Source organism: Podarcis vaucheri, assembly GCF_965113315.1.
Source record: "Podarcis vaucheri genome assembly, chromosome: 7".
In the NCBI taxonomy this organism is placed as follows: domain Eukaryota; kingdom Metazoa; phylum Chordata; class Lepidosauria; order Squamata; family Lacertidae; genus Podarcis; species Podarcis vaucheri.
Genome location: NC_138765.1, coordinates 79,975,254 through 80,002,199, shown reverse-complemented (window position 1 = coordinate 80,002,199; position 26,946 = coordinate 79,975,254). Strand labels below are relative to the sequence as shown.

At 47.0% G+C, this 26,946-nt stretch overlaps 1 protein-coding gene across 4 annotated transcripts in view; it reads right to left on the bottom strand.

The window, feature by feature from the left end:
* The window catches only part of MTOR (mechanistic target of rapamycin kinase), a 98,497-nt gene that overhangs the window by 12,874 nt on the left and 58,677 nt on the right, over nucleotides 1-26,946 (bottom strand). For all 4 annotated transcript variants that reach the window (XM_082229642.1, XM_082229644.1, XM_082229643.1 and 1 more), the window contains 15 exons: nucleotides 18,618-18,693; nucleotides 15,473-15,612; nucleotides 12,871-12,971; nucleotides 12,206-12,321; nucleotides 10,371-10,448; nucleotides 10,163-10,270; nucleotides 6,623-6,748; nucleotides 6,385-6,516; nucleotides 4,303-4,418; nucleotides 3,232-3,349; nucleotides 2,842-3,048; nucleotides 2,470-2,570; nucleotides 2,064-2,160; nucleotides 1,720-1,818; nucleotides 1,476-1,598 (listed from right to left, as the gene is read on the bottom strand). In XM_082229642.1, coding sequence (XP_082085768.1) covers nucleotides 1,476-1,598; nucleotides 1,720-1,818; nucleotides 2,064-2,160; nucleotides 2,470-2,570; nucleotides 2,842-3,048; nucleotides 3,232-3,349; nucleotides 4,303-4,418; nucleotides 6,385-6,516; nucleotides 6,623-6,748; nucleotides 10,163-10,270; nucleotides 10,371-10,448; nucleotides 12,206-12,321; nucleotides 12,871-12,971; nucleotides 15,473-15,612; nucleotides 18,618-18,693 — 1,738 coding nt within the window. The remainder of the gene's footprint in view (nucleotides 1-1,475; nucleotides 1,599-1,719; nucleotides 1,819-2,063; nucleotides 2,161-2,469; nucleotides 2,571-2,841; nucleotides 3,049-3,231; nucleotides 3,350-4,302; nucleotides 4,419-6,384; nucleotides 6,517-6,622; nucleotides 6,749-10,162; nucleotides 10,271-10,370; nucleotides 10,449-12,205; nucleotides 12,322-12,870; nucleotides 12,972-15,472; nucleotides 15,613-18,617; nucleotides 18,694-26,946) is intronic.

The window sequence follows — 26,946 nt, the reverse complement described above, 5'->3', positions numbered from 1 at the left end:
GATGGAAATGGTAGTCTCAAAACATCTGGAGGGCCGAGGTTGAGGAAGCCTGGATAACAATGTAAAAAGAGCCTGGCTGCTGGATCAGGCCACAAGCCCATCAAGTCCAGCACTCCATTTCCCACCGTGACCAATCAGTTGACTCTTGCCATTGTGATCCAGGCACCAGCAATTCAGAGGCACTCTGCCACTGTTTCTGGAGGCAGCACATGACCACCACGACCGTAACCACTGGTTGCCTTACCCTTCACAAATGTGCCTTTTAAAGCCATCTAAGCTGGTGGCCGTTGCCACATTTTTATGGCAGCGAGTTCCACAAGTTCACTACTATGCGGGGGTGGGGTGGGGGACACACTGTGAGGCGGAAGGAAATGAAAGATGCCTGGTTTTCCGCAACTGTTGCTGGAATTGCATGGCATGGTTGTAGCTCGGGTCGGGTGGAAGGAGGGAGCAGCCTCCACTTTGAATCATAGGCCTGGAAGGTGCCCCAAGGGTCATCTAGTTCAACTTCCTGCAATCAGTGGCAGACTTTAGGCTCTCAAATTTCAGCGGTTCCCTGTGCAACGCTTAACTTCTGCACCCGCACTGCCTCTAATGCTCCATTCCACAGAACTGCACCAGTTGTGCTACTCTAAAACCGCCTTTGCTGAAATGCAGGAATCACAGCCCTGACAAATGGCCATCCAATCTCTGTTTAATAACTTGATGGAAGGGAGGGGGTGCTGGTGCATTCTAGAGATTGTTGCTTCCGCTGCAGAAGAGATAGCATCCTGTTCTCACAGTAGCTTCCCAGATCCTTTTGGGGAGCTTGCAACAGAGTTCTCCCCACCTGTGTCTCCCAGCAGCTGATATCCGCAGTGATATGGCCTCTGATCATGGAGGCAGAACATACAGTAGATAGCTATTGTAGCTAGTAGCAACTAGCCTCACCCACCATGATTTTACTTCTCTTTTAAAGGCATTCAGGCTGGTGGCAACCACTACATCCTATGCAATCGAATCCCAAAATTCAACTATAAGCAAATAAAGAAGTACCAGCCCACTGGTTCCGGCCCCCAATCACCCTCTTTGAAATTCTGAATGCTAGCATTAAAGAAAAAGATCACACACATTCTCAGACAGAAGAGTCAAGCGGATCAATCCTTGCTGAAACTGTAATTAGAATCGTTTCAGAATACAAAGGGAAGAGTGTTAAAATAAATAGCACACACAACTCCCTAAGAGTCAGGCAGATCAATCCTTGCAAAACCATAATTAGGAATGTTTTTGAGTACAAAGGGGAAGACAAAGAGAAGTTCATAATGGTTACTCTTGTCGACCAAATTGCAAAGCAGAGGGATATATTAATTAAAACAATACAACCCACCACTGAGGTTATAGACAAGGAGGGGTAAAAACCTAAATGAATGCCCCAACCTGGAATGTTGCGCAGGGTGGAAGGAGAAGCAAAATGTGTGCATGCATGCAACACTCACCATCATGGCCTGCTGGACTAGTGTGTTGCTGTGTTCGCACATATTCTTCAAGATTTTGTTGGCGGCATTGTGACGGGCCGTTGTAGTCGACTTTGAAGCGACAGTCAGTGGGTAGATCAAAGCCTAAAGTATCAGAAAGCAGCAATTTATAAAACCGGAGTTTGTTTACAGTCTGGAGCCTCAACGAGGGGTTTTTTTTGGGGGGGGGTGCTGGTGGGAAAAGAAAGCAGGAGTGCTTGCTTACCTGTGGGTGGTACCTGCCAATATCTGTGAGAAGCTGGTAAATAAGTCGGCCCACCAAAGGACGAGGGGTGTCGATTCTAGCAATGAGCTGAGGGATAACCTGATTTTAGAGGACAAGAGAGGTAAGGGGTGGGGGTGGGGAATGAACTCAGACATTTCTCAAAAGATGCTCTTATTTCATACAAAGCTAAGACAAGCAAAGGAAAAATGGCAGAATAACAAATTCAGGTTTTGAATGATGGGGCTTGGGAAATCCAGACATGACCATGGATTATTTTCTTTAGTTCGCTGTTGTACTTAGGTCTAAATAATACAAGGGATGCTCACAAGAAACCAGTCCCTTACCTGTAACCAGGTATCAATCTGGATGGCCTTCACCCCTTCTACCAATGCCTCATTGACTTCTGGCCAGTGGCCGTAGTCGAACCATAGAGTAAGGACTCTAAGGAAAGAAGATCAAAACACGTCAGGCTCATAAGAATGCAAGAAGAGTCCTGCAGCTGGATCAGGGCAGTGCCCCACTTAGTCCAGCATCCTGTTCTTACAGTGCCCAACCAGATGCCCTAGTGGGAAGCCAGCAAGCAGGACCTGAGTGCAAGAGAAGCTCTCTCCCCACGTGTGCTTTCTAGCAATTCAGAGGTGCACTGCCTCTGGTGGTGGAGAGTCCCCATCAAAATAAACAGGGCAAGGGCAGCATTGATTCACTGCCACTGCACAAGGGCCCATTTTTTTTGGGGGGGGGAATCCTCACCTGAGGGTATCCTGTAAATTGTTTCCTCGTGACAAAGAGATGGACCGGAAGAAACCCTGCACTGCTGGAACAGTGTACATCAGGAGTGTTTTGGACAAGTCCTGCCAGGGAACAAACGTTTTGCAGGTCACTCCGCATGAAAGCAAGTGACAGCCAAGCCAAGGATGGGGAACCTGTGTCCCCGCAGATGTTGCTGTGCTACAATGCCCACCATCCCCGACCCTGGGCTGGCGGGTGTTTTGCCAACATCTAGAGTGCCACAGCTTCCCCACTCTTGGTGCATATCAATTGGAAGGGTGAAAGGAAGGGGAACCAGCTGGACACATAGCCCACTGGGCCTGGAGAGCCAAAGGGGAGACAATTGGATTGTACCTCCATGACTTTCTTCTGCACGGGAGATGGGACGGGGCTGTTTTCGGTGCTCTCTGTCTCGCTCTCGCTGTTGCTGCCCTCCGTGTTGGCACTGGTGACACTGGCTCCGCTGGCATGGCGAAGTTTCTTCTTCTCGTCCCTGGCCTGGTTCTGATGCTTGTAGTGGAGGACAGCCTCAAAATTCATGACTGCCCATGCGTGCCAAGCCTGCCGGGTGTGGGTGCATGCACATTAGAATAGCCAATAAACAACGCCCCTGCTGATCCCCAAGCCAACACTCTGCTGCAAAAGGTGGCGGGCAGAGGTGCTTAAGTGTTTTGTATCCTGAACTGACAGGCGCCACCAGAAGCGCTGCTGCTACTCTGGGCGACATGGGAACCTTTTGCTTACCTTGTACCAATTGCGGTCATGCTCTGTGGAGGCACTGTAGTACTGCAGGACCTTGGGGATAGTGCTCTCATTGATACCTTGCAGGTTCAGCTGCCACTCGCCCAGTTTCAGGAAACACCTGAGAGCATATGCCAGGAGTAGTTTGGTCAGAATCGAGTATACACTTCCAGAGTTAACACGAAATACATTACTTCTGGTAAATGAGCCACCATAGCTGCTAGAGGACCATGACAATTTGGGTCCCAGGCTTTTCAGATCCGTCTACCCATGTGCTAACTGAACTGAACCCCTGTACTAACTAACTAACCTGAAACCAAAGGGACACATGGGTTGCTAGATGTGATGCGAAATATATTGGCATTCTTTTCATCTCTCCTACCCCACTAATTCTCTATTAAAGAATCCAGGTTGGTGGTCATCGCTGCTCATGGGAGCATTGTTCCACAGTTTAACTATGCGCTGTGTGAAGAAGTGCTTTCTTCTGCCTGCCCTGAATCTTCCAGCATTCAGCCTCACACTTGTTTACACTGCAATGCATTTGCTGTTTTACTGCTCATTCACTTGGTTTGTGGAAACCCTCTATGAATTCTTTTACCATCTCTTTTCATTTTAAGCACCCTGAAAATCATGCCTCATCTTATTAGCGGAGGCTTCAGGAGGTCGGTGCACATAACTCAGGTGAAGGCTGGTCATGCTGGTGGGATGGCTAGATGGGAGTCCGACAAAAGCTGAAGAACCACAGCTTCCCCATCCTTGCAGTAAGGAATCAACCCAGCTTACATAATGCGGAAAACACAGCAAAGTGGTCTCTGCTGTGCAGCTGGCACAATGATGTTATCAAACGAAAGCAGAATAAATGGTGCTAACAGTGCTGGAATGGTAGAACTCTGGGAATAGCAAGCTTCTTGTAGCTACTAGCACAGGTTACTGATGTCGAGAGAGCTGTTTCATCCAGAGTGTGCATGGTTTCAGCTGGTCAGGCCATCGGCCGACACTTGTGTTATCTGCAGCCTTCAGCATGTCACTGCTTCTGGCCTGGTTGCTGAGCCTCGGGGGAAGGAAGGTACTGACCGTGCCATGAGCTTGTGGAGCTCCTGCCTGTGCTGCTGATCCTCAGTTGCGATGGCATGCTGAGCCTGCTGCTGCATGGTCTGAACAAAGTGTTGCATGTGCTGGAACGCGTCGATCTGCAAAATGAATGCATGTGTGCTTTGAAGTGCATTGCTAGGCTGTTATCAAGCACTGACAAAGGGGGGACTCTGCAGCTAATACACATACCAGGAATCATTGTATTAGCTGTGGGCCCTACTCAGAGCAGACCCATATAAATAGGCATGGCTAACTTAGGTCCATTGATTTCAGTGGATTTCCTCTGAGTAGGTCATAGTTTGACACAACCCAAGGCGTTTTCTCTCTCTCCTCTTCCATCTCAAGCCTGATTTCCAGCCATTTGTCAGATGTCCTAGCCAGTAAATGATAAAGTGATTCAAGGTCTCACTTTCCTTCATACAAGCTGTCAGCTTGTTTCTTTAAAAAAAAAGTGGATTTTTTTTAAAGCCTTGGAAACAATAGGGGAAAACGAGCTAGCAATCACACACCAAGCTGGTAATTCATCTGTGCCATGCAGAGCAGCTTTTGCACTAAAGAGGAAGATGAACATCACCATTTTCTTCCCGTCTCTCCTCTCATGGGTGCACTTCTGTACCCAAGCCAGAAAGAGAAGGCAAAGATTCTTTGGACAATTCATTAAAGCTACATAACGAAAGTGGATTTCCTCCTGCACTTCTGTGGAAGTGTAAAGGAATCATTCTCAGCCTGAGAGCTGCCGTTTTCCCTCATGGGCAAACCCTCTGGGGGTGACATTCCATTGGTAAGTGTGGCCAGAGGCAAACATGGGCGGAGCAGCATTCGACTACATTCCAGTCATGTAAAAGACAGGAGTTTCTGTGTGTGTGTCTGTGTGTGTGTGTGTGTGCACGCACACGCACACACACACACACACACACACACACCCTCCATCCAGGCAAGCAAGCATTATCATCACAGTACAAGAATACATTCCAGGCCAGGCAAAGGCACTTGAGGAGGGCTCTGAGCAGGACTGGTAACAAGGGTGCCCTGGGAAGAATCTTAATGCCGGATATAGTGTGTTCTGGTTCTCAGCACCTATCCCTAGTGCAAAGGGCACGCACACACGCGCCCACCCACCCACACCTCCATAACTACACCATAGGTGAGGCACAAGACCCTTTCAGCAATGCCACCTACCACCTCTTCCCTCTCAATGAGCTTAGCTTCTACAAATTTACAACTTCTTCTGAAAATTCAAGGATTCCTAGATTATTATTATTTCCTAAGGTGTTACATTAATACTTGATGTGGTTTATACACACACACACACACACACACACACACACACATGCAAGGTTGCTTCAATTTCCCCCCACTGTGAGTTGAGCTGGCTACAAGAAAAGCACGGATGTAAACCTGTCCAATTCAAAAATAGTCAAAAGATTAGCCGCTGGTGGGGTGGCCCTTTCTGCATTTCAGAAGGTGTGCAGCTGAGCCACACAATTATAAGAGCTTTAGCCTCCACAGTCGGCAAAAACCAAGATGGGTTTGGGGTGGGGGCACTGAATAGAAGGAATGACGTGGCAGCACATTCAGGACTAAAAGAGAGACTTTACCATATATTAAACAGGAATAAGAAGGGATCCAGACTGAGGTTTATTGGATTTGATTATGTAAATTCCCCTCACATGGCTGTGCCAAAGAGACTCGGCCGTGCCCCTGCAAAGCCAAGTGATTTGGCCTTACATAGCCCTGTGCATTCTCCAGCTGTTTGTTGGCTGGGTATCTAAGTCTGCAGAGATGTTTTGTCTGCGCAAAAAAGCCCCACCCCTAAACCCTTTTCCGGTTTGCCTGGTGTGTTTGCTTGTTTCTTTACTGACCACTGACACAACACACACAAGGGTATAGAAAATGCTGGGACACGGTGGAGAGTCATCCACTTCGAAACCAGAAAAGGTGGCTGGGCAAGGAAGGGAGAAGAACCTTGTGCATTTTGCTCCTTGCACTGCAGCAGTCCTAGGAAGCAGGAGTTATCAGCAAGAGGGAGAAAAGCATTTTCGAAATTCTTTCCAACATTTTTACCTTGCGGGCACTTTTCCACATGTGCTTCATGTATGCGTAGGTCACCTGAGGATGAACAGTTGGCAACGGGTGATCCAACTGCCGGGACGGGTCAACCCCAAGAAGCAACACGAGGGTCTTATGAGCCAAAGCCTTGAATAAACAGAAAAGAGGAGGGGTGGGGGAAGGTTACTGTGGATTTTTGCGTCCAACTCTTTTTCCTGTTCTCATACCTGCTAGAGTTGCAAGACACACTCACCAGCCGCCCACTCTTGCCGCACAAACTGGCGTACTTGAGCCAAGTCCTCATGTCCTCGTGGGGGTTAACGACAAGGGACCGGACCATAAGTATCCTCTGCCAGTCCTCAACAATCCGCTGGCAGCCCTAGAAAAAGAGAAGCACAGACAGAGACCTCTTAAGTCCATGTATCTGTTGGTTTATTTCTTATTCCTGCTGACCATGGAAATTAAAATAGGCAGTAGGCTTACGGCAAACAAGAAGCAGCTGCACATGTTGCACCAGCAGCCTACGCAAGTCATTTCCACCTGGTTTGATGGTAGCTATCTACACAAAGGGTCGTTGCTCAGTGGTAGAGCATCTGCTTTGCATGCAAAAGGTCCTGGGTTCAATCCTCAATGGCATCTCCAGGTTAAGGCTGGGAAAGACTTCCTGCCTGATAGCCTGGAGAGGGTCTGCTAGTCAGAACAGGGAATACTGAACGAGATGAGCCAAAGGCCTGGCTCAGTACAAGGAAGCTTCCTCTGCTCCTAAACCTTTGCATAAGAGGATAAGTCAACTGGTAGCTACTAGCTGTAACAGGCAGTGAAGCCATGTCCATGAACAACATCATCTTATGAGATTTGCTGAACTCTCTAGGTCAGAGGACGTTTTGCCCTGTTTCTGCTAACATCAGGCATTGGCCCTGCTTCCCTTTCTAGGTCTTTAAAAAGGGCTCACTCTGTTGCTACTATCTAGCAGGGAATCTACAATCTTGCAGATGTAGCTGGACTACAAATTCTCATCACCCCGACCAGTGGCCATGCTGACTGGGGCTGATGGGAGTCTGAGTCCAACAACGTCCGGCCAAAGCTTCCCCAACCCTGCTGAAAGGATAGGAGGTTGCCTTATTCCAAGGCAGGCCACTGGTCCATCTAGCTCGGCCTTGTCAACACTGACTGGCTGCAGCTCTCCAGGGCTGTTGGGTGGGGGACACTCCCAGGCCAACATGGGGGTGCTGGGGATTGAACAGGGGGCCTTCTGTATCCAAAGCAGGGGCTCTGCCACTGAGCTATGGTCCTTGCCTTGTTAGGTGACAACAGAAGCAGACATACTTCATTCCCGCTTTGTTCTTGCTGTTCAGTGAGTTACTAATTTTCATAACTTGAAATGGAAATTATTTCATATTATGCATTTTTGTTATTATGTTGGACTGTTTTTATGTGGATAGTGGTATTGAGTGGTCTTTTGTAATGATTTTGGTTTTTTGTCATGCTTTGAGCATAACGTATAGAGGAAAGTGATAAAGAAAACCATAACCATGGCACGATGGAAGAAGAAAAATGGATCGGGAGGTGGAAATACACAAAGGCAGGTACAAATTCTTAGCTACCAGTTGTTCTAATGACCAGCTGGAAATGCAAAAGGGGACACAGAGGGAGAGACCAATGTGTTTTCCTTGAACCATTACTCTTGTGGCCCTCAACAGAAAAAAGGCTGTCTTAGGGGAGACAGAGAAGGAAGGAGAAGAAAATAAAGACTGCTGTATGTTGCAGTTAGTAGAGAATATCTAACCTATCGTTGGTCCAAACAAGCGGCTAGTGCTCCTGCTAATGCTGAACACAGACAACTTCTCCTAAAGAGAAAACGTCACTGCTTTATTACATCAAGCAATATGCATTTAATTTTCGCAGTTTGCACACCACTCCATCCTGCACACGCTGCTAAACTTCAGTCCTTGGGGACTGTAAACAGAAGTCAGCTCCAGGAGCCGGCCAGGTTCTCCAGTGTTAACTATGTTCGTTAATGGAAAAAAAGGGGGGGGGCAATTCGGAGAGGAGGAACCATCAACCCCCAGTAAAAGGAACAGACTTGAAAACATAAAGCAGTAACGTCTGTGTCCTCCTAAATCCCTTTCAAAACAACAAGACAGGGGTCTGACTCAATTTCCGAAAAAGAACATGTTATTTTGAGTTCCAACGACAATTTGTTCCTGCATCAAAAAGGAAGAAAAACAAGGAGAAAGAGAAGGGTTTTTGGGGGGCGGCGGCGGCGCTGAGCGAATACATTCCCCACACAGATATTTTTGCATTTCTGCTTTGGCTGTTGTTCTCCCTGCCTAGTGTTGGTGTTTTCCTGCTGCCTCGCTGACCTGGCCATCCCTTTGAATTAGGCTGCCTTGTAGGCAGGCAGGCTGAGCCAGGAGAGGCATCTCCCGTTCACCTACCTGTGCTGAGTGCCACAATAGCTCAATGCCCACTGCCATGGCGGAGACAGAAGGAAAGCCTGAGTCAAATTGGAGAAGGCCATGCCAGCTTTGAACAACAGTTGGAGGGGTGGGATGGGAAAAGACCCTTTAGTGGCACAGCATCAGCCTTGCATGTAGAAGCTCCCAGGTTCAATCCCCAGTACCTACAAGTTTAGGGCTAGGAATGTCTTCTGTCTGGAACGTTGGGGAGCCACTGCCAGTCAGTGTAGACAGCACTAAGGTACATGGACCAATGGTCTGGCTCAGTATAGGCAGCTTCCTATGGAACCAATGAGAAATTCAGAGAGACCCAGAGCCCACCTGGGCTTTTCCCATCTTCCACAAATGGTGGCAATTTGCACCAAATGAAAACAAGAGTTTACATCTCCAAGAGTTTACTTCTGCTGTAGACCTTGCATTCAAAACAGAATATTAAACATTGGTTAGAAAGACTGAAGAGGTTTTCCTGCTCTGGAGAAACAGAGAGAGTACGGTGCCTTTATTAGATAGCCAGGTATGCCATCCCACATCTAAATTAGGTAGGAAATCTAAAGCTCCCTGAGGTCCACATAAAGTGGGACTTTTGGTATTTGTTAGGAAGATGCTGTAAAAACACACAAGAACTCGGTGTCCTGTTTTTTCTTTCTCCCTTACTTTTCAAAGTCTATAAACAGTTGCAGTTGCAGACTTCACCCACCCCGTTGCTCCGGGCTATTCCTCCTGGGCGGAATGTTCTCTGAGACTTTCCAGACAGGAATGCAATCTTGGAGGCAAAGAGCTTTGTCACAGCTTCCCAAATGGCACAAGGAAAGAGAGAGGGGGGGGGCAAAAAGCAAGCCGTTGGCAGCAACAGGTAAACAGCTTCTTGTGCCGCACGGAAGCACACGCAGGAACAACAGGAAGGAGAGCGCCACGGTGGAAAAAATTCTTCCTCTGGGTGGGTGCTGGAGTTAATATGGGTCAGCAGCCACTGGCTATCAAGCTGCAAGCCCGCATCTGCTCCAAGGTAGGGAGGTAGAAAGGATGGATGGATGGAAGGAAACTAAGATTCGGGGGAGCTAGAGAGTTCGGTGTCTGCTGACATGGCTACTGCTCTAGGTACTCTACCTATCACCAACTTTCCTCCAAGAGACAAAGGGTGGTTTACACGATTCCACATTTTATTCTCACAACAACCCTGTGAAGTAGGTTAGGTAAGAGAGTGACTGGCTCAAGGTCAGTCAGTGAACTTCATGCCTGAGTGTGGATTTGAACCCTGGTCTCCTAGATCCAAGCCCAGCAATCAATTATCACTACACCATACTGGTGTTATAAACTTTCTGCAGTGTCTTTACCTGGAGTCTCTCCCACCAGATCTGGCGAATGATCTCACGTCGCTCCGGTACAAGTTTATACTGGATGACTTCTTCCAGCTCCGAAAGCATCTGGCAGGATACCATCGCCTAAAGGAAACAGCCAATCACATTCCATCCCAATCACCACTGCGCCGGAACAATTCCCAAACAGAGGGTCATCACCCGAGGCCAGGAGCAAAGTACTCACCCCGTAGGCACGGCTGTAACTCTCTCCTGCCATAGCTGTCAGCTCAGCATCTAACAGATCTCGGGCTTTGTCAATGCACTGATTGAGGAAAAGAAAGGAAGGGTCTACTAAGGCGATGGAGACATTGAAAACGTAGTACAATAAGCTTAAAGTAAAGACAAAAAAGGAAGTCAACAACGGAGAGGTGAAAAGAGGCTGTTGCACTTCAGCAAAAAATGACCATGTACATCTAGAACTTTGTTTCCTTCACTTGTTCGGGATAGTGGCACTTTTTCAAGATCTTGTGGACTGGCCAGGGTCTTTCTTGGGTTGTCCATTATTACTGGCTTCTTCCTGTTCCTGCCTGTTGCTCTAGAACAGATACCTTGCCCTGCTTTGTACACAGACCACTCTTGCATTTCCTTCAAAGTACTGACAGTGACTCCATATGCCCAGGAACATACAAGCTGAGTCAGGCTTGCAGAGGGGCTGTAGCTCAGTAGCAGAGCACCTGTCTTGCATGCAGAATCCTCAACATTTCCAATTCAACGTTCTCAGACCCTCTGCTTGAGACCCTGGAGACACACCAACTATCAAGAGGTGTACCAGCTGAAAAGCTTCCCAGAATGTCATCCAGGATCTGGCCAAGGTGCATCTACAAGGACCAATCCTCGACAGCAGTGGTGGAGAACCTGTGGTCCTCCAGATGCTGCTGGAATACACCTCCCATATTCCCTGATTATTGGCCCTGCCAGCTGAGGCTGATGGGAGCTGGAGTCCCAACAACAACAGCTGGATGGCCAGAGTCCCACCCTGCTTATGTAATTTATATATCGGTTTTTTTTTCATGTTGTAAGCTGCCTTGAGCCTGGCTTTAGCTATGAAAAGGCGGCATACGAATATTATGGTGCCTGTATAATGTATGCTTGAAAGCGCACTGCCTACTATGACCTAGGCACATCCCATAATTTTTCTCCAATAGGTTTTGAGGTTTTATGTGTGCCAGAGCTTCCTTTTCACATTTTACAGGCTCTGCACAAAGAGAAGTCCAAAACATTGGGTGTTGTGCCATATATTATATAATCTTTCCTCCAGAGTTTTCCCTCTTTCCCCACCCCCTTCCCAGAATGCAAAAAAGGTTAATTACAGAGGCCTTAGCTCTTTCAAATGCCTGGCTGAATTTTCTTGTGCACATCAATAGACACAGACAGATTTTGACAGGGCTTATTTGGATTTCTTTCTTTCTTTCTTTCTTAAAGAGGAATTCATTCTACAACTTCAGCTCTTAATACAGGGTGGGGCAGGATGGATGTAGCCCCCTCCACCACCACTCCAAAATAATACAAGATCCCGCCACTTAAAATTAACAATGTATTTCACATTCACAAAACATAAGTTGAATCCTCAACAGAAGCATAGGAATATCCATGCAGGATTAGACCAAAGACCAGCTTGCGAATTGCTGCTTGCCTGGATGGCGGGTAAGACTTGCCATATAGGGACACTTTACAAAAGTGCCTGATCAACAGCCATTTGAGTCTGTTACAGCATAGTCCTGTGGCACCATAAAGACTGAAGAAGATTTATTGTGTCCTAGAGCAGCCTCCCCCAACTTGGTGCCCTTCAGATGTTTTGAGCTACAACTCCCATCAACCCCAGCCAGCATAGCGTGAATTACCATGGTCAGATCCCAACATGGGTTGCCGAGGGAGGGCCCCCTTGTGTAGGAGGCCCACCAGAGGGCATTTTGCCAGGGGTCCCCTCAAGCAGGAGCCTTCCCTGCCATACGGGAAAGCAATACCCAGTTGCTGCTCTTTAAACCACAGCGGGTGATGGCAAAAAGGTTCACACTGTACCTGCTGAGCCAATGAAAAGAGGTCCTGATGCAAAGCCAGCACAGCCCGATAGAAGGCGCCATCATGGGTATCCCTTGGGATCATACAGGTGTACTCCTCCATGCTATCCCACTGACCTGCAGAGACAGACATGACCTGCATAAGCCAGAAGAGTTGGGAGGCATCCAGTGGGACATACTCATCTATCCCCTCTAATCTACCTGAAGAAAGGGATTAATCCCTGTACCGGAGGTAGCCAACGTGGCGCCCTTCAGATGTCCCTGGACCACAACTCCCATCATCCCTGACAAAAGTCTGTGGCTGTTGGGAGTTGTAGTTGAAAACGTTTGAAGGGCTACGTCTGTAGAGATATAGCTGCCCCATAGCGCCCCTGAAAGAAATGAGCTTAAACCTACTCAATGGAAGAAAATCCGATGACCTCCCTATATCTACTGCAGAACTGCTTCTCCTATGTGGCAAATGCACCCCCAGCGTTCAACAAATCATTTGCCGTCCCATGTCTACCTGTGCTATACATCCTTCTCTGTGAAACAGCATTTTAGAGGGACTGTCTGTTTCAGTGCTTAGATTAGGCACTTGGCAAAACTCCCCACCCCACCCCCAATATATATGTGTGTGTGTGTGCATGCAGGAGAGAGAAGGACAGTCCTAAGGCTGGGACTTACCTAAACCCCATGCAGCTGCTGCCGCCATTCTTGCCATTTTCGCCTGGGTTTCATCGTTCACCAAGGTCCACTTCTCACAACACTGCTGGTGAAGTTGTCCCCTAGGAAGAAGAAAAAAGCAAAGATGCAAAAGTTACAGTTTGATGAAAATCCTCTTCCCTGCTTTTATTTAAAATGTACATTTTATACAGCCTTTCCATTAAGGAAACAGTATTCAGTATTTGTGAAAAAATAAACCCAAAACTGCAGTTTGCTGATGATACTGGAATACTATTCATACTCACACAGAAGCCCCATTGAGATCAGTTGGATTTACTGGGTTGTAGCCAGCCAAATTTTACTCAGAAGACCCATTAAAATTAATTGACCACAGTTAGTCATGTTCATGAATTTGAAAGGGTCTATCCTGTATAGGACTAATGCTGGAGACAACTCACTCCAAGGGAATTGTAATTGTAACCTAAGGTTGTAACCTAAAATACAGTGTCATTAAACACACACACCCCTGAAACCAGTCTTTAAACACATACACACACACACACACACACACTCCAACAAGACAGTGTTAAAAGGCAAATAAAACCACATGCAGAAAAGCTGGCAGCTAATGAGCAACAACACTGATTGAAAGTGAAAACTGATCAAAACAGCAGCAACATGAAACAAAATATTTAAGGTTGTCAAAAGGGCTGGAAGGACACAAGAGACTTCACTGGGAGTCTTAAAAGACAATAAAGGCAAGGGTGGCAGGCAGGTGGTTCTCAGAAGGAAATGCCACAGGTGGGTGAAACTACACAAATTCTGCTGCAGTACTTTGCCACTGTTTGTTTTTTAAAAAGTTGGTATTTAAATTTCCATGGGTTTAACCTATGTATGACTTAGCTGGATACAGACTCCCTTCAGGTATTTGGGTCTTAAGCTGCTCTGTTTAGCATTAGCATTAAGTACTAATGCTATTTCCTCCTCTTTACTGGTTTCATTTGTCAGATTTGTACTCGTTTTAATTGAATCTGATGGTTCTTTTAATATGATGTTAGCTGACCTTTAGGCACCAAAGCTGCATTCCACAATGGCTGTGTTCTACCTACAATGTCAGTTGCTATGAACTGGAAGTGGGGAGACTGCTCTTGTGCTCGAATCCTGTTTCCAGGCTCTCCAGAGGCATCTGGTTTGCCCCCGTGAGAACCAAATGCTGGACTAGAATGTGTCAATGACCTGATTCAGCTGGCAGAGCTTCTTTTGTTCTTAAACGTTGCGGATTCATCTGAAGACTTGGTAAAGCCAATGCAGCCTATCTTCTCACTCCCCACAAAGTCACCTGCCCCCCCCCCCCGTTCTGCCACCCAGGATGCAAAAAGATGGGAACATCAGGTACAGGTTGTGGTGCTTCAGGTAATTCTGTGCAGCCCCCTTCGTCTGCGGAGTGACTTCAATCGACAGGCATCTTCCCCTCCCCTCTCCCACTCCCCTTGTGCCATCAACCTGGGTTCACGTCAGGACCCATCGAAACAGAGAGGCTCAATGACATGAGGCATGCAGCAAATTAGGCAGGACTGGCTTGGATTTGCTGAACCCTCCAGCTTGAACTGCACAGTACGTTATGCAGGTTCTGTCTTTTCCAATTAGGCTCCAAAAAAAGCACATTCCCTTTCTCTCTCATACACACATATGCACACTCAGTGTGCATGCTGCAGATCCCTGCTAGGGATAAAGACTCCTCACTTCACAAAGGGTCTTGATCCACACAAGCCTGCAAAAAGCAAACTACCCACATCTCCCACCCTCCTTCGGAAGGGAAGTCATTTTGCAAACTGTTATATGGGCTAATGGGCAGTTACCTTATTTTAATATACTCCCACTTTCCAGCAAATTTTTTTGAAGTAGTTTAAACAAGGAGAGGGGGAATCAAAATATATATTTCTAAGTCATTAATTAGAACCATGGAAAGGGTTGTAACTCAGTGGCAGAGCACATGTTTCATATACCAAATGTCTGTTTTTGTTTCCCATAGGAGTTTAGGAAGCTGGCTTATTCTGAGGCGGACAACTGGGTCCCTCTAGCTCAGAACTGCCTACTCTGACTGGCAGTAGCTCTCCAGGCCTTTAGACAGATGTCTCCTGCAGCTCTGCCTGGAGATACCTGAGGATTGAACATGGGACCTTCTGCATGCCAAGCAGATGTTCTACAACTCAGCATGGTTCTGAATAAAGTTACAGATTAATAGGAAGCTGCCTTGTACCAAATCAGATAATTGGTCCGCTTAGCTCAGCTTTGTCTATGCTGACCGGCAGCAGCTCTCCAGGCTTCTGACAGAGGACAAATACCACTCCTTCCTGGAGATGCCATGGATTGAACGTGTGGCCTTTAGCATGCTAATAAGATGCTCTTTATTTATGTATTATTGGATCTATAACTGACTTTCCCCTTACATTGCTCAAAGTGCCATACACAGGTTACCACTTCTTCATTTTATCCTCACAATAACCCTGTGAAGTAGGCTAGTTTGAGAGAGAGCCCCCCCCCCAATGGGCATCTGAAAGTAGGGATTTTAACACAGCTCCTTGTCTGACACTCTTAACCACACCACGCTGGCTCTTCTTACCATTCCCCCAGGGCTTCCAGGCAGCGCATGCGCCCCAGCATCAGTTCTGGGTCATCCTTGTTTGTATCCATCTTTTTGTCATAGGCCACCAGAGCATCTTCCCATTCATGCAGTTTCTCATACCAGGTTGCTTGAATTTCCTATAAAAGGGGGGAAGAGGCAGGAAGAGAGGGTTAACAAAATAGCAAATTTTAGTGTGGGAAAGTGGCAGGAGTAAAGAAGAAGACCCAAGAGAGGCAAGTCTCATATGCTTTCATGTCCCATCTCACACGAAGTCTATAGTTATGCCATTAGCATGATGGGAGGGAACGCTTTGTGTAAGCAGCACTGGGAAGATGTTTGCAGAAAGGAAGGGGGAAAATAAAAACCTATGAGTTGTATCCAATGCTAGTCTACCTCAAAGTAGGCCCACTGAAGTGAATGGACATGACTACCTTGGGTTCATTAATTTCAATAGGTCTACTCTTTTTAAAATGTTGTTATATGTTTATTTTTAATAAGACACGACATACAACAAGAGATGCCAAAAAGTAAAGGGGGTACCTAGAACTGAACATGGTAGAATAGATATCCATACCAAAATCAAGTACAGTGGTACCTCAGGTTAAGTGCTTAATTCGTTCCGGAGCTCCGTACTTAACCTGAAACTGTTCTTAACCTGAAGCACCACTTTAGCTAATGGGGCCTCCTGCTGCTGCTGTACCGAAGCGTATGTAACCTGAAGCGTATGTAACCTGAGGTACCACTGTATAACAGACCACTATTACAAGGTTCCAACTAACACAAATTAGTTTACATTACCCTGCACCAGTCAATCTACTCTGAGCAGGGCTCAGCTGGATTTAAAGGTAAAGGCAAAAGGTAAAGAACCCCTGGACGGTTAAGTCCAGTCAAAGGAGATTATAGGGTCGCGGCGCTCATCTCGTTTTCAGGCCAAGAGAGCCAAGCATTTGTCGACAGACAGCTTTCCAGGTCATGTGGCCAGCAGGACTAAACCACTACTGGCGCAATGGAACACTGTGATAGAAACCAGAGCGCATGGAAATGCCATTTACCTTCCCGCCGAAGCAGTACCTATTTATCTGCTTGCACCGGTGTGCTTTCGAACTGCTAGGTTGGCAGGAGCTGGGACAGAGTAAAGGGAGCTCACTCGTCACAAGGATTCAAACTGCCAACCTTCTGATCGGCAAGCCCAAGAGGCTCAGTTGTTTAGACCACAGCACCACCCATGCCCCTAATCAGTTGGATATAGCCCTAGGTAAATGGATGAAAAATAAAGGGATGGATAATAATCAGACCATTGGTCCATCTAGGCTAGTATGACTGGCTGGTTTGCCTGGGTCACGTGAAAAAGGGCAGCTGTGTGCCTGTGTGTGTGTTTCCACATGAGAGTCACTGCTGGCATGTGGCCCCCAGAAGGCTAGCGAAAGATGAATGTGGCTCTTGGCTCCCTCCCCTTAAAATCTATCCATCCCTTTTCAGCATCAGCAAACACCACTGGGAGACCCAAGGACAAAAGTAGAGCCTCCCTTGCAAACACTGATGGCTGGTGCCCACTGCGGGCAGTAGGGCAGAAGGCAGAGACACCAGCAGGTGGTGAAGCCAGAGCCAATGGCAGGCAGAGTCAACTCATTCTACTTTTGCCCACCCCCTTCTCCTGCCTGCTGAGTACTGCAAGGGCAACACAGAGACTAAGGAAGAGGAGGAAGCTGACAGGCAGGTCTGGATGTACGGTAAGTAAGAAGGCAGGCAGGTGGGGGCTGGCTGAGGTTGGTGTGGCAACATCCCCTTTGCCCTAACAGAGCCAGTCTCCACTGCCTGCTGTGCCATCAGCTCCAAGTCTAAGTAGCACCAACACATATAAACAAGAGCAGCAGGGGATGAAGTTTGGAACAGCCCAGCAGACAGACAGCCTACAAGCACGTGGGGCATTGTACAAGGGAAAGGATACTAAGGCCTTATTACTGGCCTTAGCAGTCCAGATTTTCTGAAGGTGAGCAGTAAAAAAGAACAGAAGTGCCAACCAATGACAGTTTTCAAATTCCCAACACTTTCACCAGCCTCTCATTTCTTTAAGGATTTTCATTTTCAAGGGATTAAAAGGGGGGGGGAGAGGGGGAGGGGACAAGCTACCACTTGGATTTCTTTGGGATTTTTTTTTTGCTTCCCGCAACCCCCTCCTGCCCGCCCGCCCCGACATGGGCCCTAGGCCAATGTTCTTTTCTGCTCAGCCCTTGGCAGTTCTTGCTGCGACGTTATGCCAAGCAGCGGATTCTTTGAGGGCCCTGCAGGCAGGATAAAGCTGCACACACACACACAACACATGCCACACTTCAGTGCCCCTCCACGTGAGACGTTGCAGGTCTGGCCTCTGGGGCTCCACAGGCAGATCATTTCAAAACAGGCGAGGATGCAGAGCTTGCTGATGTGATCAGGGGATTATGGGTTCCACTCATAGGCAGATAGAAAGCCGTCTCATACCAAAGTCAGACTATGAATCTGGCTGCACTGACTGGCAGTGGGTCTTCAGCATTTCAGGCAAAGGTCTCCCCCGCCCCCAGCCCTATCTGAAGATGCTAGGGGACCTTTTGCATGCAAAGAAGATGCTCTAGTCTGAACCCTCCTCTAAAACAGTGGTACTTAACCTTTTGTGGGTGATAGACCTTGTTGGAAATCTAATGGAAGCTCTCCCCAGAATTTTTTTTCACAAAGACAATTTTCAAAGAAACAGGAAGGAAATGGTGTGTGTGTGTGTGTGTGTGTGTGTGTGTGTGTGTGTGTGTGATATTTTTACACTCTCTAAAGTTCATGGACCCCCAAAGCCCGTGATCCTCGGAATCCAAGGATCACAGGTAAAGGACCTCTGCTCTAAAAGTAAAGTAAGATTCTGGTCCTCAAGGTTACGGATGAAGGGCTAGCATAGGAAGCTGCCTTATACTAAGCTGGAAAAAATGAGTCCCTGTCGCTCAGTATGGTCTACATGGACTGGTAGCCGCTCTTTCAAATTTCATGCAGGAATCCTTCTCAGTCCTGCCTGGGGATTGAACCTGGATCTTCTGCAAGCTGAACAGATCTTCTACCATGGAGCTGTGGCCCTCCTTCTCAAAATGAAAACAGGGAGATGGAGAATTAAGAGGCTACTCACCAGCTCCCCAAAGTGTTTCATGGCATATTCCAGAACCCCGGCTGCTGCCTCTGGTTGCTGCAGTTTATTGTTAATACTGGAAAGAGGTAAGTGGGAATAAGAAGTCATTTAGGGCAGATCCTAGTGTTTTATTTATTTATATTTCGCTTTTCCAGCTTCCACAAACAATATTTTTTTGGGAACAAGTTCAAACCAAACTAGCATAGATACATTTTTAAATAGCACCATAAATCATAAAATGGCAGTTTCCCCACTGCTACCAATCTTCCCCTGTTATATGTGCAATGACAGGAGAATATAGAGCAGCCTTAGTCAACCTGGTACCCTTCATATATGGCTGGACTCCATCTCCCACCAGCCCCAATCAGCATGGTCAATGGTCAGAGATGATGGGAGTTGTAGTCCAGCAACATCTGAAGGGCCACAGTCTCCCCATCCCTGCGTCAAAAGATGGCAGGTGTGTGATGGGATGTAGCATGCAGCAGTAAAGGCAAGTGACAGTCTAGTTCAGGGATGGGAGACCTGTGGCCCTCAGGATGTTGTGGGACTTGAGTTCCTATCAGCCCCAACCAGCATGGTCAACGATCAGGGTTGATGGGAGTTATAGACCCACAACACCTGGATGGCACAACTGTCATAGTGCAAGTCACATCAGTAATTTATGCGGACAACTGATGCAGTTGCTAATCTGGTACAAAGCGGATACTGAAAATGAGAAGCCATCTGTAAAAAAAGAAGAAGACCAGCACTGCCCATTTCATAGGCAGGATTCTTCCACACACCTTTGCTGTAGTTACTGTTCTCAGCCACCAAGCCTTCCATTCCCCCAAACAGCTGCTGCCGCGGCCGCCACATGATTTTAGGCTTTGAACAAGATTTAGCAGAGTTGGCAGCAGGGGACTTCAGCTGAGGCTCACATGTCTATTGCACGTCATTGTTTTAATTTCCTCTAGGCTGCGTTCCCTTAAGCTAGGACTTCCTACCCGCGGCCTATTCCTCCTCTTGAACATCCACATATTCAAGGGCTTTATGGGCATCCATAAATTTTTTTTTATAAAAAAAAAATTGGTGGAAGTCCCCCTTCCCGCTCCCTTTAGAAAGACTACTAATCCCTCAAAAGAATTAGAGGTTTTAAGCGCCCTTAAGAAAGATCTCCTAAGGACTGAAGAAGAAATAAACATTTTATATTAAACAGCTGCCTCTCCCACTTCAGCCCTGCAGTTTGCTACTCTCTTGAAGAAGCATCAACTGTCCCCTTTCTGCAAAAGGTGGGGCAGAAACGCCCAGCAAATTTAGGGGGCAGGATCAGGAAGCAAAGCGGCAGCAGTAAAAGTGAATATCCAATGAATTTTGGACCTCTCAGGTCCTTCATTGGGGAGTTTCAAATACAGAAGTTCAATCTATGTATTATACTGTTTTCTTCTACTGAGAGAGACCAAGAGACTGAACTTCTGTATATGAAAAGCCTTGATGAAGGGCCTGCACGCATTGGACATTCACTTTTTCTCTTGTCCTCTTGTTTCCAGTTCCCCCAACAGTTGGGAGGCAGCAGCAGTGCTTCTGAATACCAGCTGCTGGAAACCACAGGAGGGGAGAATGCTCTTGTGCTTGAATGCTGCTTGTTGGCTTCCCATTTGGGGCATATGGATGGTCACTGTGAGAATAGGATGTTGGACTAGAAGGGCCACTGGCCTGATCCAGCAGGTTCTTCTTAGGTTCTTAGTGGTGAATAAAGGTAAAGGGACCCCTGACCATTAGGTCCAGTCATGGCCGACTCTGGGGTTGCGGCGCTCATCTCACTTTATTGGCCGAGGGAGCCGACGTACAGCTTCTGGGTCATGTGGCCAGCATGGCGAACCAGAGCAGCGCACGGAAACACCGTTTACCTTCCTGCCGGAGCGGTACCTATTTATCTACTTGCACTCTGATGTGCTTTCAAACTGCTAGGTTGGCAGGAGCAGGGACCGAGCAACAGAAGCTCACCCTGTCGCAGGGATTCGAACCTTCTGATTCGCCAACCTTCTGATCGACAAGTCCTAGGCTCTTTAGTTTAACCCACAGCACCACCCGTGTCCCTTTAGTGGTGAATAGCTTCACTTTATTTCCCTGGCTGGTGCATTCTTCTCCTCACCCTGCTTTACCCACTCCCCTTCCCCTATCTGAGTTCACCAGTTTCTGGTACGGATGGCTGGATGCTCACATTCTTGCAGTTGATGCAGCAAACCAACAAAATAGCAAAGAGTTAACAACTACTGTCACTGAGGCTGATGGGAATTACAGTCTGTGGGGGACCAGGCTGGCAAAGAACCATATGCAAGGATGGAGTCATCCACAGTTCTTGCATTGGAGTCTGTCAAAAAAGAAAACCCACCCCAAAACAAACCAGCACAAGATGTGCCGATGAGCTTCTCTTTTGGCAATGCTTCGAGAACACTGCATTAACGTGGTAGAACAGCAACACCTCGTTGTCCTGTCTCCTGTCTGGAGAAAGCGTAGGCCAGGCCGGTACCCTCTGAGCCTAGCAGACCTACCCAGCTGAGTCCAGCACTGCAATCCCTATGAAAGGATTCAAATTCATGCCGGGTTTTATGGGCTTCTGGAGAAAACCTGGCCGACTTATAAAAGGGCAGGCAACGACACTCTGGCCACACACACTTGCTTTGCGTTGTGACTTTCTAGTTTTATAGGGTTGGCTGGGATTTCATGAAGCCCACTTGATGGCAACCTTTTGCCTATGCACTCCCCTTCATTGTAAGAGCAAATCGTAAGTGCTCAGAGTAAGTTTACCACTAGGATATTGCACAAGGAAGAGAGAGGACCTTTTTTTAGAGCCCTGCTAATACGTTCCCATTTAGACAAACTGCAGGCAATAGTCAGACAGAACTGCAAATGCTTATCACTCCTCTGGATAATAAGAATGTACAGAACTGTAGCACAGCTCTTAAGAGGAACAGCAAGGAAGTCCTGGCTCAATTTTTTTATCTTAGTCATGAACCTCTTTCTATAGCATCCTCTCTCAGGCTTCTCAGCACGTGCACACACACCTTTACAATATGGGAGATTTTTACATTTACATTGGAACACAGGAAGCATTACATGTCAGTATATTTGTCAATGAAGCACTGCTCTGGCTTCCCAGTGTCTCAGGCAGGGTTTTGTCTGTCACTTTGTACCTGATACTTCTAACAGGAGTTAGAAGACTGAAACTAGGACCTTCTCCATACAAGGTACGGGGGCACCTTCTCTGAGCTATATCCCTTCACTCAAGATATACGGTGCTGCCTTATACCAGTACAGGCCTCTGGCCCAGCTAGCTCAATCCTGTCAACTCTGACAGACAGCAGGGTCTCTTTCACTACTTGTTACACAATCCTATTTGTGACTGCGATCTTTTGTGAGAGCCACCACTGAACCACAACTCTTCTCCTAAGCCATTGCCTCACGTACAGTGCTTAAAAACAGACAAGTTCATAGTCTGTTGACAGAATCAAGCCAAGAATGCAGGCATACACCAATGGTCTAGGTGCCAAACAGGAATTCCTCATCCCTATACTCTGGGACCAACCCATAAGCAGGGATCAGAGCTACTGCAAAATAGCATCCTTTGGTTCTGTCCCTGGCAGGAAGTCCAGAAGCACACCATGCCTCCTGACAGTACTGAACGTCACCAAGAGACTCACAGAACCAACAAGGTTAGATCCTGGCGAAGGTCAAGCCCCAATTATGAGAAGCTATGTAGAGTTTTAAGCACTGGTGTAATAAAACCCTGGTTATCCATCCCCTGCAGCAGGCTGTAAGCTTCCAAATCGGCACCCAATTACTTGCTAGCACCAACATTATCCTTATCAACAAAACAGCAAGCCAGGACTCTTTCACCTCTGAGACAATAGATGGACATGGGAGATAAATCTCTGATGTTCTGGGGGGGGGGGATTAAGGACGCCCATGTCTTTCCTGCTCCTTGAGCAAGAGTGGTTCATTGTAGTACATTGTAAAAGTGATAAATGGCCGTTACAGTCCCATTGGCAGGCAGAAACATCACTCCCTGTATGTCAAGCAGTTAATTACTTCCAACTTTATCTCTCTTGTCAACACCTACTGACAAATTGGCCATTATCCTTTCCCACCCTCTATCATAATTATGGCTGCTCTGTTGCTGCCACTTTCTAGCACTAACTTCTCTCTCCTTTCCACAGCTTGTCAAAAGGGAGAACGAGACAAGATGTTTTATACTTCAAAACAAAAGGCTGAGCGGGACCACACATATTCTTAAATCTTGGAAGAAGCACAAACGTTTCTTTTTTGAAAAACACACACATCATTTTTAATTCCCTCTCCTCAAGAGAGCCGAATCTACTTGACAATAATGTTGATCCTTATAATTTATCAGCTTGCAGATGGAGACTCAGATATACAACCTGCTGGGATCTTCTGTTTGAAATACAAACAGGAGCTGCGTAAGAGCATTTTGAAAGCGTTTGTGCTTGTGTGTGCATCCCAGACTTTATACTGGGGAAAAATCAAGACTTTGGGGAAGATGCTGACCCCAAGATGAACAGTCCCTGCCCTCCTGGCCTGGACATTGTCACTTGCTCTGCTCCTGGATCTAATCTTGGGCAGGTGGAATGGGGGGAATAGTGCTTTCAGAGAAAGAAAGAAAGACAGAAGGAATCACCACTGACAAGGAGTTGCTGGTCTTCTGGATAGCCAGAATCTGCATAGCCAGAACTATCTAACTGTGTTACAACAACTGTGATTTTATACACATGAGCTTGTTTTTCCCTCCCTCCCTCCTGTCTCTTTTTCCTCATGTGCTGTGTCTTTGTACCGTGAACCTCAAGAGCAGAGATTATCTATTTAAATCAAACTGATGAAAAAATAATAAACAAATCAGTTTTGACCATTGGATAATATAACAGGGCTTGAAACTGGGTTGAAATAGAACATCAAGTTAGCCTTTGGGGCCCAGCCAACATCTGGGCAACTTGAGTTCTGCATAATAAAAAAAAGGTTATAAAACTACTTGCACGTTACATATACCAGGGCAGGCGTGGAAAACAATCTGGCTGGTGGGCAAGATTCTAATCTCCTCCCTGCCCTCATGGGGCCACTTACCTGTCAAATACCGGGGCTCATAATTACACCAGGTGACCCATTTTTTGCCTGTACAGATGTCATATATGATGTCTGGTTTAGAGCAGGTAGGTGTGACTTGGCTCAGATGGTCCCGCAGGCCAAACAGAGCTGTCTGGTAGGCCTAATTGGGCCTACAGGTCCAAGGTCCCCCACCAAAGACAACAATAAGTTATTCCAAGTATGAAAAATTTGTCACGTGTCTTTGAGAGAGTGTGTGTGTGTGCGTGCATGTGTGAAAGCAGCTGTTATTAGTGGCTTATTGACAGATTATGGAAGTTGTTTTATCATCAGTAACTGGAATGTGTGTTTTTGTAAGGAAGAGAGTCACTTAAAACAGATGTAAGTTCTCTTTTGAGGCTGGAAAAGAGCAGGGTCAGATGGGATGCGAAAGAATATAGACTTTCCTAGAAGCTTGTGACTAACTGTTTAGACAACCAGCTTCCAAGAAGAACTGTGACAGCACCTTTAAAAAAAACATACATTTTTTTAAAAGCTCAAGGGTAGCTTTTGCCACCTCCACAGGCAACTGGCAAAACACACTCTGGCCCCAAATCATCAAATTGGACACTCAGGCATCAACTTTTGAAATTCTTTAACATTCTTAAGGAATTACAAGACTGTTTTCCAGTTACTGTTCAACAAACGGGAAGCATCAGAGAAAGAGAAAAATATTTTTAAGCTCATGCATATCACCCCAAGGGGCTAATATTCCTCTCAGACAGAACTGCCACATGCTGTTGCTGCGATTCCCAACATTTGTTGGTAAGAAACAGGTGGATGTTTTTCCTCACTGACCGGCTGGCTCTGGAGAAATAATTCTCTCTGTTGATCATCTCAACAGAGCAATCCTAAGAGCGTTTACTCAAGAGGTAAATCCCACTGTGTTTAATATGGTTTATACTCTGCAATTATTTGGTTTAGGGTTGCAGCATAAGTCCTTGGGACTTTAAAATGGTTTTGGTAGATTGGCTACCAAAAGGTTGAAGTCCACAGAGATGTAGAGGAGGCATGGCTGCATTAACCTGCCATTTTCCCCAGACACCTGATGTCTAGAGCTAGGTTTCTCTCTTGCATAGGGCAGCAGGAGGCTGAATAATGCATGTGTCCATTTGGGGGCTGAATCTCCAAAGCCTCAGCTTTTGACATATCAATACCACCATGTGAAGTCTAAGAGTGTATACACCAACCCAGCATTCCCAGTCTCAGGGTTTGTGAATGTGAATTTTAGCTTTGTAGTATAGGCCAGTTTTTACACCCCTCCCTCTCTCTATTCTCCATCCAGGCAAGCAAGAGGGACACATTCTAGCCAGGCATAAACATCTGGGGATGGTGAGGGTGCAGCTGAGGAAGGGTTGTAACCTGGGGAAGAGTCCAGAGGGCCAAATAGGGAGGCCTGGAGAGTCATATTTGGCTCCTTCACACCCCTGCATAAGGGTTTCATAGCCAATTCAGTTTGCAAGCATGCCCTCCATGCACATTTAACCCAGCATCCCATCTGAAAAATAGGCCCTGCTTAAATGGTCTTCAGAGACAAGTCAGAAAACTGCTCAAAGGAGTCATACCAACGATAGCAACTGTCAGACTCCAGAACTTAGTAGGATACAGCCATGGTGAGGTTTTGGTGTTCCTGCATGGTTTAGAGCAGGCACAGATTCAGTTTCAGAAGTGGCATTGAAAAATCAGAAGATAAGAAGCAACTTAGACCAAAATGGGAAAGCCAAGGATGAGCTGGGGATGAGAGTGGGAGCCTCTGAGGTCTTCTATTGTGAGAAAAACATGTCAGACAGAGGAGAGGTGCCAGAGGCTGAAGCTTCATAGGGCAGAGATGTAGAATCTGTGGTCCTCCAGTTATTTTTGGACTGCAATTCCCATCATGCAACTCCCCTGATCACTGGCCATGCTGGCTAGAGCTGATGGCAGCTGGAGTCCAACAAAATCCGGAGGACTACAGGTTTGCCATGCCTGATCTTGTGCATAGGCACTGGTCTTTGGGGGTCAGCTACTTAGCCAGTGCTGTACTTAGCCACTTGCTGTACTGAGCTCAGTCTGCAATGCTAGTAGCTGGCATAGTGTGGGTGGAGCTTAAAACCAGTCTTGAGTTTTAAAACATTTGCCCAGTGGCCATGCAGAGGAATGAGAACAGCTGGCAGAGGAAGAACAGAGCAGAGGGTTTTATCTAATGCTAGTCCTACTCACTGTAGACCCACTGAAGTTAATGGACACAAGCAACTTAGATTCATTTCAATGGGTTCAAGCTGGGAGAGACTCCCTGCCTGAAACCCCAGACAGCTGCTGCCAGTCAGTGTTGATAACACTGAGCTAGATAGGCCAATGGTCTGACACAGCATAAGGCAGACTCCTATGTTTCTAGGGATGGAGCTTTTTGTCAGACTCTAGTAAAGCTAGCAAAATTTATTTCAGGCTTGTAATTTTTGTAGGTTTATTTAAAAGGCTGGTTAAGTTGGCTTGAGAAAGAGACACACACAACATGTGCTTTACAGCAACAGGATACCATTTGTTACTGGAGATTTCCCACCTTGGCCCTGGAATGTCACTCTGCCTGTCCAGCCAAGACCTGCAGAACTTTATGCAGCTAAGGCATTGTACAAAATAATCCAAGACAAGGGTTCTCAACCTTTTTGGGCACATTGGTATCAGGTGCAACCCCAAGAAACTGTCATAGTCACTACAGGCATGTCACAACTCTCTACTCCCTAGCTGTAAGCACCTCTACCCTGAAATGGCACCTGTGCTGCAATTTAAGCTAAAGCTATTGGCTAAAGAAGGCTTCCCGCTTAATTTCAATGAGAAGACAAGCAAACTAAGGACTGCAGGCCGGATCAGGTCCAATTGCCTTCTGGATCTGGCCCACAAACTGTTTGGGAATCGCCACGTGGATCGCCAGCGCACACATTCTTTCCCTCTCCCTCACAAGGTGTTGGCGGCGGCAGCACCTCCTCCCTCCCTCCTCCTGGCTTCTCCCTGCCCTGCCTAGAGGAGGAAGGGGGCTGGAATTTGTTGGTGCCAGCAGCAGCAGCAGCGCTCAAAGCAGCCGCCATTTTAAGCACGCCGCTCATTGTCCCTCTGCTGCCGCCAGCTCCTGCCGCTCGCAAGACACAGGTAAGCAGCCACCAGGGCTCATGGTGCTCTTGAATCATCCCCCCCCCCAATATAGTCCGACCCTCCACAAGGT